The 13,182-nt window shown below is 47.2% G+C and overlaps 1 protein-coding gene across 1 annotated transcript in view; it reads left to right on the top strand.

Moving 5' to 3' along the window:
- The window catches only part of NT5E (5'-nucleotidase ecto), a 47,411-nt gene that overhangs the window by 15,932 nt on the left and 18,297 nt on the right, over positions 1–13,182 (top strand). The window contains exons 2-3 of the mRNA XM_082730669.1: positions 2,549–2,771; positions 6,496–6,684. Coding sequence (XP_082586795.1) covers positions 2,549–2,771; positions 6,496–6,684 — 412 coding nt within the window. The remainder of the gene's footprint in view (positions 1–2,548; positions 2,772–6,495; positions 6,685–13,182) is intronic.

Genomic DNA, 13,182 nt, shown 5'->3' with positions numbered 1-13,182 from the left:
GTAAGTGTGGTCTGGTCGAGCTCATGATTGGTGGAGACAGCCCTGCCTGGTTGTCTTATACCTTAGCAGACTAAAATCAGACTTTAGTCAGAAATAAGGCTGGAGAGGAAGGCAAGACCAGATCTCCAAGAGCCTTATGGCTCAAGAAGCTCAGGATGTTGAATTTTATCCCACGAGCAGTGGAGAGTTGCTATAGGACCTTACGGTAGAGATTGGCCAGATAAACTTTGCATTTTAGGAAGATTTTTCTGGCAGCACTATGTTGAATGTTTAGAGAAGGGAATGACGCTAGCTGAATGCCAGTGAGGAGGCTGTGGCAGCGGTCCAGGAGGGAACGGGAGAGGAATGCATGCAGGGGGTGGATGAAACAACACATTTAGGCAAAGGTGGAATGCTGGTGGGGGGTGAGGGAGAGCTAGCGAGTGGGCATTCAGCTGCTCTGGAGTATCTGGCTTCCTTGACTTGGTAGACGGTGCCACCTTGGGCCAAAATGGCGGATCCTGGAGGAAGAGGCTTCAAGCATGGTAGATGTGGTTGCTTGTAGAATCCTTGTAGGGAAGCATCCACATGACCATTGGTCAGGAGGAAAGTCAGGACTGCAGATGTTCACTTCCGAGTGGGAGATGTGGATGTGAAGGGGGTCATTCAGCCGATCTGTGCTCGGTTGTGAGCACCCAGAGCAGGGCTCCTCTCCCCACTGAGACAGGAAAAGAGAACCCCTGTCAGCACTTTCAGGGTGTTAGCTCAAGCCAGGGGAAGGGATGCCAAACAAGTCGCTAGGAAATTAAATAGGTAACTCCAGGGGTTGCAGAGTGCCAGCAGCATAATGCTGCGAAAAACAGCAAGGTGGCTGACTCATTGGATAATCGTCCCTGAAGAATGAGAGAAATATGCACTTTTCAAGACTCCACGGTTCAGCAAGGTAGTTCCTTCTGATCTCATAAGGGAGACCGATTTCGCCACAGGAAGAAAGCAAGATGTTCTAAAGAGAAGATGGAAAGACCAGGAGACCCTTTAAGACTTAGGTGGGCCTTTAGATAGAAGTCACTAGTTCAGAGGAAGAAGTAAAAATGAGGGGATACTCAGAGGGTGGGGGAAGAGGCGAATTCACAGATTCTGTGTTTCATCAGGGAGACAAGTGTGTGAAGGTGAAGACATGGTGTTGCTTTGTGTGTATAAAGATACGCATGAGGACATGAGACGCACTATTCTTTGGGGCACAGATGCCCGTGGGGTGCCTGCTTGGTGGGGGAGGGGCCGTAGCCCTCAGCAGGGGGGAGGCAGTGGGACCCGGGAGCTCAGGGAGCACACAGTCTGGCGAGGCCTCCGCAAACAGGCTGCCCGTGCAGGGTGTGGAACGTGCTCGGAAGGGAGTGGGGCCCATGAGAGAATCCAGGAGGTCCCTAATCTCAGTTGACGGGTCACCAGCCAGCACTTCCAGGTCTGCTCCCAGATGTGAAAACAGAATCAGGTGTGATTTTTAGTAAGTTTGAGGCCCACTGGTTTTAGCACTAAGTTAGGGAACAGCCTGCCAGAGCAGGTAAACAGGTGCCTGGGGAAGATCATTTGATGCTAGGAGGCCAGGAGAGAAAGGGATGGAGGTTTTTCGGGGGAGGTCGCCGGAATGCTGTGTTTTTTTGAGTATTACTCTGGGGGAATCTGCCAGATGTCAAAGCAGTGTTTTGGACCCAGGAGCCCCTCCTGGAGCAGGTGGACTGGGAGAGAGCAAAGAAAGTGGGAAGCAAGGGCACCTTTAAATCGTGCCGACCCCCCACCAAGCCCTGTGCTCAGAGCAGGCCCACAGCACTCTACCATCCTGATCTTCCTAGGATGTGGAATTGCTGAAACCCAGGGCAGCCCAGAGCTGCCCGAAGAAGGAGACCCGTGCCTCCCTCTATAATGTGGAGAAAGCCATCTCCTGTGGGCCTTTGGGGATCTTCATTTTCCACAAAGAATTAGAGGACCACAGAGTCCTTGGGAAGAAAGAGTTGTGGGAGCCTAAGGGAGGAATGACCAAGGAGAGGCAGGGACCGGACGAGGAGAGGCTCTGGTCTAGCGACAGTACGTTTCCAGTCGCCTTTTGCTAAACTTCTATTGATGTTAATGGTTCTCCCAGCAGATGGGCCGTCGGAAGGGTTGGGTGCGCAGATTGAAATGTGGGTTCATGAGAGAAAACAGAACGTGGAAATGCTGGGCAGAGCTTAGGAAATGAGATTCTCAAACTTTCCCCAGACCTGGGGATGGCAGGACGGTGGATGTGTAGCCGGCTTTCTAGACGACCCCTCCAGGCATCGACACCACCTTCAGTAGGTGGTGCGGGACCTGGGAAGCAATTCCCAAGGGCACCTGATGCTCTGTGTGTCCACGCGTCTAACCGCAGGGGCCCTGAGTAAAATCTCTGGGCATGAGGATGACAGAGGTCATGTGGTCAGCTCCTAGAGCCCCATCAGGTTTGGGAGCCACTGAGCTGATGCCCTCTTCTTTACAGTATGTTTTTGTTAGAAATTCCAGTGTACCTAATTCTTGTTCTCTTTTCCCTTTCTACTAGGCACTGGGAAATCATGAATTTGATAACGGCGTAGAAGGACTGATTGATCCACTCCTCAAAGAAGCCAAATTTCCAATTCTGAGTGCAAATATTAAAGCAAAGGGGCCGCTAGCATCTCAAATATCAGGACTATATTCGCCATATAAAATTCTTCCCGTTGGTGATGAAGTCGTGGGGATTGTTGGATATACTTCAAAAGAAACCCCTGTTCTCTCCAATCCAGGTATTTTCTACTTTTATAGCACTCACTGGTGGCAACTAGATGTATTAAATCATAGCTTGGAATGATTTCTATGGGCCATGGGTAAAAGCAGGAATAACACGGGCTCTTGGGTGAGCAGTGTCCTTAGGACAACATTGATGAAAGCAGTCTGGTGGCCTCCACGTTATTCTAAATCACTTCTTAAAGACATTGCTTTTTCTTCAGTGAACGTTGCTGAAGTATCTTTGTTTAATGCAGTGCATTCAAAATTGGGCAAGAAAGCTGTTCACACCCAGTGTTAACATTACACAGTCATTTGCTGGAGAATGAAACATAACTCACGGCCCTTTTTCCTGTGGGGTCAGAGAGCCCAGAACTAGGGTTTTATCTCAACTTACCTTGTATTTCCTTTTTGAATATGATCATTAATGTGTTTCGTTAACTGTCCTTTGTCCCTTTTCATGATTTATCTCTTCTTTCTAATGGCTTTATTATATCTGGCTTTCTGAAGAATACATATCCTTAAAAGGCCCGATGGTATATATATCCTAATATAAATATCTTACATATGCGATATTTCATATAGTGTGTGTGTGTATATATATATATTTATAGCTGTTGTTGAGGTCACAGTGGAGCGCTTCTAAGAAGTGTGTGGTCCCATCTGCTGCCCCAGCTACAATCTCAGGCCGTGGTCCTCTCTGCATGCGGCAGCCCCTGCTCTCCCCTGGGGCTAAGGGTGCCCCCCACCCCTGCACCTCTCCAGCCTCTTGGGGCTTTTCTGCACAAAGGACTATGTGGGGACAGCTGAGTGACCTGGGCCACCTAACGGCTAACAAGCTAATTGCCAGGAGGGCTGGGACAACACGGCCTGGTTGCTATTGTGCTTGGCCCTGCTCCCCCTGAATGCTCCTGCCCTGTGTCCCCAGCTCCTACAGAAAATCCCTCCCACATATTACACTTGTCCCTTCCTGTTGGCTTCCTGCACTGGCCTGAGCAGCCAGAGGATAAGGTCTAGGGCTCCTCTCAGTGAACATTCATAACTTAGTCTAGGCGCCAGTGGAGGAGCATTAGATAAAGATGTGGACTTGTTGAATAATTGAATAAGTATGTGTCTTGATAATCTCTACCCACTTTTTTTTTTATTCATTTAAGATCAAATGTAATTAAAAGCCATAAGAGAGTCACAAAGTCAGGGAGTGGGGGAACATCTTTTAGGAACAGGGGGTAAGTGAAAGGAGTGGAGGCCAGTTTGGAGCTCCTGGAGACTTGAAGACCCTCCCTGGCCCCCTCAAGGGCTCACAGAACATCCTGGGGCAAAGGGCATTCCAGCAGTGAGGTCAGAGTCACATGCTGGGAGGTACGCCCTATGAGGGCAGGGACCTGATTATCTGTCTCCTTCCCGGCTCTGGGCTCTGTGCCAAGCCCAGCAAATGGGAAGCTCTCCATAAGTGGTGCTGGAATGAACACATGAGAGCAGGGAGGCATGGGGGCCACGATCACAAAAGAGCAGATAGTTCAGTTTGTTGGAACAGAGGTTCCAAGCAGAGAAGGCAGAAGGCTGGGTGAGGAGTAGATTGCAGGGCCTCCTGAATGACTGACCAAGCAGTTCGGGCATGATGGGGAAAAAAGCGGGATCCCTTCTGGAATAGTCACCAGTCAGAAAGGAGAGGTTATGGGTGAACACACACGAGGGCTCCAGAAATCAGCCCCTTTTTGCTAGGACTCTGAGAGCAGCCCAGATTAGCCCTTAAAGACTGGGCTTACGTATCTGAAGGGGTAATGCCCTCCCCGCAGCTCCCAGGAGAGGAAGGCTGGATGGTGTAGGGACAGATGCCGGTGCTGGGGAGGGGCAGAGCAGTGTTTCTGGGGATACTTGCTTCTACCAAGACCACAGGCCCAGCACATGCATTCTTCCTGCAGCTCCCTGGGCCCCGATCCCGCCCCGTCGCTCCAGTCCTGGTGGCCCGGGTGCCACAGGCAAGATAGCACAGTTCATTTATCTTAGCTAGAAATTTCTGCAACCCTTCAAGATATCCTGCAGTAGATCCCATCCTTTCCTGTCTGTGTGATGACTGATCTGCCAGAGGCTCCTAGCGTGTTAGGAGGATAGATTTTTTTGTCCTCCGAGGCATCTCCCTGAACGTTTTCCTTCTTGTTGCCAGTCAGATGAAAGCAGAGGATGGTAGCATTGTCTGATGCCTCAATATCCATTCATTCATTCCTTCTCTCCTCTGAGTACTTATGTGTAGGCAACTGTTCTAGGCACCAGAGATGCTGCAGCCGCCCCCCCCCCCCAAAATAAGTAAAATAAGTAAAAAAAACCCTGCCTACTGCAGTTCACAGGTTTAGTGGGCAAATAAATGAGTAGAATATTTGGGGCATCAGAAGGTGGTAAGTGCTAGGCAGTAGGGGGAACAGCAAGTGGGGCAGGGGATGAGCGCAACTTGTCAACTTAAAAGGAGGCTCAGGGAGAAGATAACATGTATCTTCTCTCTGTGGGGGAGCAGGGAGCGCCGGACTTCCTGGAGTGGTCAGTAAGAAGTGGATCATTCTTAATGGTTTCATGACACACAATGTCGCCTGTGAGCCGGGGACAGCACGGCCAGCCCAGCGTGGCACTGGGCCAGGGGTCCGCCAGCCTTGTCCCCGGGGTGTGGTCTTCTGCTACCACTACAAGTGGGAGTAAGCAGGGAAGAAGATGCACACTCCCCATGCCAGCAGTGTCTGGCTGAGACCTTCTCTAATGCAGAGCTCAAGGGCGTGCTCGTGTCAGCCTTACCTGATGAACAAGGCACAGTATCAGCGGGTGTATTGGCATTGACACTCAGGGACTCGTAGCCAACAGAGTTTAAGTTGGAAGACTGATTATCCTGAACTGGCAAACAAAGCCTTCGATGGACTCATCTGGATTTCCACCCCCCTCGGTTTTATTGAGATACAACCACACTAGGCGTAAGGTGTACAAGTACTATAATGACTTGACTTACATATCGTACTATGCATTCATGTGCTCAGGCACTTTCTGCCTTGGCATAATGAAAGTCCGAATAGAAGAACACTTTTTTAGCAGAAAGAATCTTTGTATTTTAATTTACAACACAGAGTCAAGTAACGTAAGTTAAAAGAGATCACTTTAACAAAAACACCAAAACTAAGGCTTAAAAATGAGTGTTTTCTTACAAAGTACTTTCCTTTGGGGATCTGTGTACATTTTTAAAGTAGCCTCCAGTCAGCGAAGGCTGGAACTAATCTTTCAGAGTTGTTATTAGGGCCTGTGACACAATTCTTAGGAATATTTTCAATAATGAAAAACCTTTGTCTTTTGTGAATGAATTTGCTTGCTGGATATAAATGCCGTTCTGAGCCACGCCCAGTGAACTGGATGAAGTCAAGATGTCAGAAAATCTTATGACTAAGAGACATCTGGTATTAAACACACTTTTTTAAAGAATGGATAAGTTTCCAGGCTGAAGCCTCCTCATAGCATGAGATTACATTAGAGCAACATAGTATATCATTCACAACCTTAACTTAAGGCAATGTCAAGTGAGGGTACTAAGGAAACTGGTGTGAATTTTTATTGGATATCTAGGGATTTTATATTTAATTTATAAATATGTTTTGGTTTTAGTAATGTAAGAGCTTTAGTAGAAAAAAAGTATTTTTACTCTGTGTGTTAGTATGTGTAATAATATAATAAAAATTATTAATAAATGTCCATTTTGCTTATTTTGTTCCTTAGGAAGGAATTTAGTATTTGAAGATGAAATCGCTGCATTGCAGCCTGAAGTCGATAAGCTAAAAACTCTAAATGTGAACAAAATTATTGCACTGGGACACTCTGGTTTTGAAATGGATAAACTCATTGCTCAGAAAGTGAAGGGCGTGGACATCGTGGTAGGAGGACACTCCAACACATTTCTTTATACAGGTAATTGTTTCAAAAGGTTTATACTGGCCAGGGTATCTAGACAACTAACTTTTATCTCTTTGCTTTTGTAACTGTTATTATTTTTACTCCTATTTAATGCACAATATATATTACATATATTTTGTAAAATGTGATATATATGTAATTATATGTACATAGTAATGTGTAAATCTTATTCAGAGATTAAATTAAATGTCTTTAATTTAATGTCTTTAAATTAAATGTCTTTAATTTAATATTAATTAAATGTTTTTAATTTAATATTAATTATTAATGTCTTTAATATTAATTTATTGGTTTCATGATTATGTCAATTCCACTTATTTATGTATATTATAAATACATGTGTAAAATACACTATAAAATAAGAAGATTACTGAGCCTGAGGCAAAAGTTTATATCAAAAAGCAACATGCCGTATAAAAAAAATTTTAAGTATGGGGCACCTGGGTGGCTCAGTGGGTTAAACCTCTGCCTTCGGCTCAGGTTGTGATCGCAGGGTCCTGGGATCGAGCCCCGCCTGGGGTGCCCTGCTCAGGGAGGGGCCTGCTTCCCCCTCTCTCTCACTTGTATTTCCAAATAAATAAATAAAATCTTTTTTTTTTTGAAGATTTTTATTTATTTATTTGAGAGAGAATGAGTCAGAGAGAGCATCAGAGAGAAGAAGGTCACAGGGAGAAGCAGGCTCCCCAAGGAGCTGGGAGCCTGATGCGGGACTCGAACCCAGAAGTCCGGGATCATGACCTGAGCCGAAGGCAGTCGCTCAACCCACTGAGCCACCCAGGCGCCCAAATAAATAAAATCTTAAAAAAAATTTTAGGAAAAAAATATAAATAAGGCCTCCACAGATCAGAGTGACTGACTTGATTTGTAGGTTCACAGGTAGCAGGAGCTGGAACTCTGGGCTCAAGTCCTAACCCTTCTTCATACTAGGACCACTAGGAATGTCCTGGAAGCCCTAGACCCCAGTGCTCCTGAAGTCATGCCCGCTCCCCCCCTCCCTCTCCTTTTCTTCCTCTCCTACCGCGCTCTCCCTCCTTCTCTCTCTTTCCTTGATGTTAGGCAGTTTAAGCTAGAAATCCTCTTTTTTTCCCTTCTATGTTGAACCCATAATGTACCAAAACGTTTGAATCTGGCTTGGTGAGTTTTTCCTACCTTGCTGCCTCCTGTCCCCTACCACTACTGCATGGAGCTCTGAAGAGACTTTTAAGGAAAAGAAGAGGAGGAGGAGGGCCTCTTGGTAACTGACTTTTATCAGCAGTGGGAAGGCAGGCTTTGGTGGGGAGCACCTCTGTCTTTGAAGAGGTTGCTGCTTTGCCCACCTCTATATCATGATCCTGGGGTCCTGGGATCAAGTCCCACATCGGACTCCCTGCTCGGTGTGGAGCCTGCCTTTCCCTCCCCCAACTCATGCTTACTCTCGCTCTCACTCTCAAGTAAATAAGTAAAATTTAAAAACCTTTTTTAAAATGTTAAAAGGTGTTATCACAAAGAAAAGCACACAGGCAATTTTCACTTTCTTCTTAGCACTTTTGAGTATTTTCATATAATGAACACATGTTGCTATTGCAATCAGAAAGAGAGACACAGATTGTAAAAAGAAAAGAAACAATATTGGGTCCAAAGTCTTCCTTCCTGATTCACGTCTGAGACCATGAGCAGGTCACTCACCCTCCCTGAGCCCGTTAGCTTCGCTTCAGAATGGGATGAGAACGCTCCACGGGCCCCATGTTGTGAAGATGGCATGAGGTGTGGAAGAACACTTTATAAACTGTAGAGAGCTGTGTCCTGGAGCAACGCTGGGGAGGCTGCTCGCAGGTGCAGACAGACCCGTCAGACCGGGAGGCTGGTGAACTTCACAGGGTGAGCCTGGCCTTCCCTTACTAAAGAAGGCCGGTGTTCCTGTATTTGACTCCTTCCTCATGCTGCTCGTAAGTGTTTTGCCTCTTGGGAGACACAGGCTACAGAATAATTTCACACTGGATGACGCGCCTGAGAGGTTGTGAAATCCATGTAGGGGGTTAAAAACTTTTAACCCACTAGACTCCAGTAGGTTAGGCCCTTAACGTTCCTCACAGGAAATTTGCACTGTCTTGTGGACAAAGCTGTCTGTGGAGCGACAAGGACAGCGCCTGTGCCCCCCCACCCCGGGCGTTAGGTACATGTGGCAGGACAGCGACAGGCACCGACAGTGACGGGAACTTCTTAGCAGGAACTCTAGGACGACTGGAGGGGCTGAGCGCCAGGTGGGGGGGGGCGCCTCAGGAGGCAAGTCATGGGGCGGCGTGGGGCGAGATGGAGGGAGACTCAGCCGTCGGACTGGCCATGCCGTGCCTGGCGGTGGGCTCCTGTCTCTGCCTGCTTTCCTGCTCTGCAGAATGAGGATGGAAACAACCCCATGAGAAAAGGTCACGATGACTTCCCGTCTGGAATGGATGGCTGGAGGAGAGACGTCGAAGGACAGGGCCTCATCCCTGAGCTGCCCTTATTCCAGCTTTGTCCCAGCTGTGTGGCTGACACCTGTGACAAACCCTTCCCTGGAGCCTTTAGCTTTTCCAGGGGCACACAGTGGGAGCAAGAAGTCTGCCTCCAGGCCCTTCGTTCTGGGGCGCAGGGGCTTCAGGCTGTATTGACTTTGATTCAGAGTAGGAAAGGCACGGTAAATGAAGACCCAGCACACACACACAGTCACAGTCACACACACAGTCACGTACAGTCACACACAATATAGTCACACACACAGAGCCTTTCAGTCACACACACAAACACACGCAGCCAGAGTCACGCACACACATTCACACACACAGACACACAAGTCTCACACAGTCACACCACATATAGAGTCACACACACAGTCTCTCACATGCAGACACACGCAGAGTCACACACACATACACACACACACACACACACACACACACTGAACTTTCACAAAGAACCTAGAGTGCCCCCTGGTTCCGTACTAGTTCATTTTTTTTACGGTGTCGGTTACCACCCATTAAATTAATTTCCTCATATTGTTGTTGCTGCCCCACATTTTGAAAAACTCAGCTCTGAATGAAGTGTGACCAAAACAGTACATAACCAATCAAAGGAATCCACTCCCTCCATTCAAATGCTAAAGCCATCCCCGCCCCCCTCCCTGTTCTTCCTGATTTGCCTCTACACCATCTTAAGTGCCACCCGCCTCTTCTAGCACCCACTGGTCCCCTGCAGACTTGCAGTGTGACTGTCAATTAGTGTGCCCTGCTGGGCCTGAAAAGGTTCGGCCACCATGCCTGGCTTCCCAGTAATGCTGCAGCCTTTGCTTTTGCCCCTGTCATTTTGTTCCAGCCAGTGAGGTCCTGCAAAACACTATGTGCCTCTTGCTAAGAGATGAGTTTAGTTAATGATGAATGACTGGATGAAAGGAAGATTTGGGGATGAAAATTGTGATTTGTTTATACATAAATCTTGAATTAGATCATTACAGCCTCTGAGAACACTGCTCCTAAAGTCTTAGTCGTTTATCTCACATTTCGTGGTTGCTCAGCAAGATTGCTGTTCTCATGAACTTGTTCTCCTGAAAATAGTCAATTTTGATACTCGTCATTTTGAGGGATGATGAACTTAACAATTAAAGGTAATTCTAGGACAAAGGAGGAAGTGAAGCATATTTGCTTGTTTAAATAAATTGTCATAGCCTTAAAAAAAAATTCCTCTGAATTGTTTTTGGGATTAGCTTAGCTTAAGTTGAGGTTAAATATGATTCATTAATAAGAGTGTAGTTGAGGGGCTGTCTGGGTGTCTCAGTGGGTTAAGCCACTGCCTTCGGCTCAGGTCATGATCTCAGGGTCCTGGGACTAAGCCCAGCCGCAGGAATCTCTACACAGCAGGGAGGCTGCTTCCCTCACTCACTCTCTCTGCCTGCCTCTCTGTCTACTTGTGATCTGTCAAATAAATAAACAAAATCTTCAAAAAAAAAAAGAGTGTAGTTGAAATGATACATCCTGGGGAGGCACCTGGGTGACTCAGTTGTTAGTCATCTGCCTTTGGCTCAGGTCATGATCCCAGCGTCCTGGGATCAAGCCCCATGTCAGGCTCCCTGCTCTCTCCCTCTCCCATTCCTCTCCTCCTCCCTCCCCCACTCCTCCTGCTTGTGCTCTCTCTCTCTTGCTGTCAATACACAAAACTTTAAAAAATAGTCATCCCAGGCACCTGGGTGGTTCAATCAGTTAAGCCTCTGCCTTTAGCTCTGGTTATGATCCCAGGATCCTGGGATGGAGCCCAACATCGGGCTCTCTGCTCAGCAGGGAGTCTGCTTCTCTCTCGGCTTGCTGCTCCCCCTGCTTGTGCTCTTTTTCTCTCTCAAAAATAAATAAAATCCTTAAAAAATAATAATAATACTTCCCTTGGAATTTTATGGCTTGCCATGCACAAAACCCAACACACAGATACACACACACATACCTAAAAGAAAATTTCACAAAACACCCAGATTACGCCTTATATTTTCTGTTATTTAATTGGCTTAATTCTAGTTACCACGCTTTAAATTAACTTCAGTGTAGTGTAACTAGACCATTAAAAACAACAACAACAACAACAACTCAGCTTTTAATGAGGCATGACAGAAACAGTGCATGAACCGCTCCCCCAGCCCATCCCCCGCCCCACAAATGTTGAACATTGTTCCAGGTTCTTCTGAATACAACCTTTGTGCACATGGAGATAACCTGGTATTGTCTAACCATTCTCATGTTGGAATGAAGGGGAGAGGAGGTCCACCCAACAAGGCTTACAGAATCTTCAAGTTTCGAGGGATGAGGGCTAGTGCCCACATGTTTTCTCTAAAGGAACGAGATCCTAGAGTCATGAATTGGTCCATAGTGTTGCCTTTGGAGAATGTAGTAAAGTGCGAGCAGGTTGACAGCTGAAGCATGTACGCCAGGGGACTCTATTCCCCATGCAGCCCTCAAAGGCAGACTCAGTGTGCTATCTGTTTGCCTCCTGCTGTTTGAACTGAATTTTGGATTGTGCCAGTCATTCTGGCTACCTGTGGCTTTGGGTGAGTGGAGACGTTAGTTTCTGTATCTGCAGAATAGCAGGGGTAGAACTGCCAAGTCTATGACCCCCTACATTCTGACATACTGTTCCCCACAAGGTCATCCATGCAAAGAGCCTGATTGCTTAAAACTTTGGGGAAATACAAACTTTTTTTTTGTACAATGCCTTATAACTTCCTTAGGTTGCTGCCGTGAACTTCACGGTACCTCTAACTTCTCTGAGGCTCCCACCTCCAGGCTCTACCACCCAGGCCCCTCCTTCTCACTGTCCTCTAGTGGTCTCTCAGCCACTCCCCAGCTTCCCCCAGCTTGCGGTCTTCCTCTCTGCCCCAGCTCCTGCCTTCGTCCCGGCAGAATGTTCCATGTGGATGTCTGACCCCATGCGCAAGGTTCAGAGTCCCTTGACCCTCTCAACGTGTGACTGTCGGCTCCACTCCATTTCAGGAGCGTCACATGTGAGGCTGAAAGTGGGTCATCATCTGGGATGGCTCTTTCTCCGGAGCCCCACAACCACCCTCCCTTGTCACGGCCTCCTGGCTTTACCTTAGAGCCTCTCACCCCATACTCCTTGGAGAGCTGGCCATCAGCCTTACGGAAACCTCCATCTCATGGGCTCCTCTCTCCATCCCAGATCAGCAGGCTTCACATCTCCCTCTTGTTGACTTGATCATGTCCATTAGGGATTCTTGGCCATGTCTGTAACTGAAACGAGGAAGGCAGGTGCCCAGGACTGTTGTGACTCTTAACAGATGGATCACCTTTTGAAGTAAGATTTCTTTATTTGACCATTTTTCATTGAACACCTTATTTTCATTGCTTTGAGACATAGACACACATTTGTGGGACATGAAATTCAAACCACTTTGTTTATTAGAGACCTTAAATGATTTAAAGAGCCACAGGATTTCATTCTCAAAACCAATGGGGTTCACCGTCATATAAATATGACAGAGCAGGAAAAGCTAATGCTTGCCCTTCCTGCTGTAGCCAGCGGCCAGACGCCGGGTGAGGGGAGAGACTGGCCCTGCTTCACGGGAGTCCGTGAGATTAGGGTGAAAGTTTTTATTGTTGTTTGCAACCATTGTTCATCTCCATTAATTTTCGTTCTTGAAGTTCAGATAATCTTGTGTTTTCAAACAAGAAAATGGGCTCATTTTTTACCACATCTGCAGGACAGGGAAACCCTATCCAACAAAGAACGGTTTCCTTTGGGAATCAGTGAGAACTGTGGTTTATTAAGTGAGCTGGGAGAACCAACCCGAGAGCAGAGGTGTAGGCTTGTTTCAAAGATCATGTCCTTGGGGGCACAGGAACTGGTTCCAGTGGTCACTCACTCAGGATCTTTCCGTCAACTTCTAGCCACACCTTTCCAGCCTCAGCACCGGCCTCCTTCAGGGAGCAAAGCCAGAGCCCTCTGGCTAATGACTTTTGCAGCCACATAACACTCATCCGC

This window comes from Mustela nivalis (genome assembly GCF_964662115.1).
Source record: "Mustela nivalis genome assembly, chromosome: 5".
NCBI lineage: Eukaryota > Metazoa > Chordata > Mammalia > Carnivora > Mustelidae > Mustela > Mustela nivalis.
The sequence above is the reverse complement of the archived record's forward strand: the minus strand, read 5'-3'. Positions and strand labels throughout refer to the sequence as shown.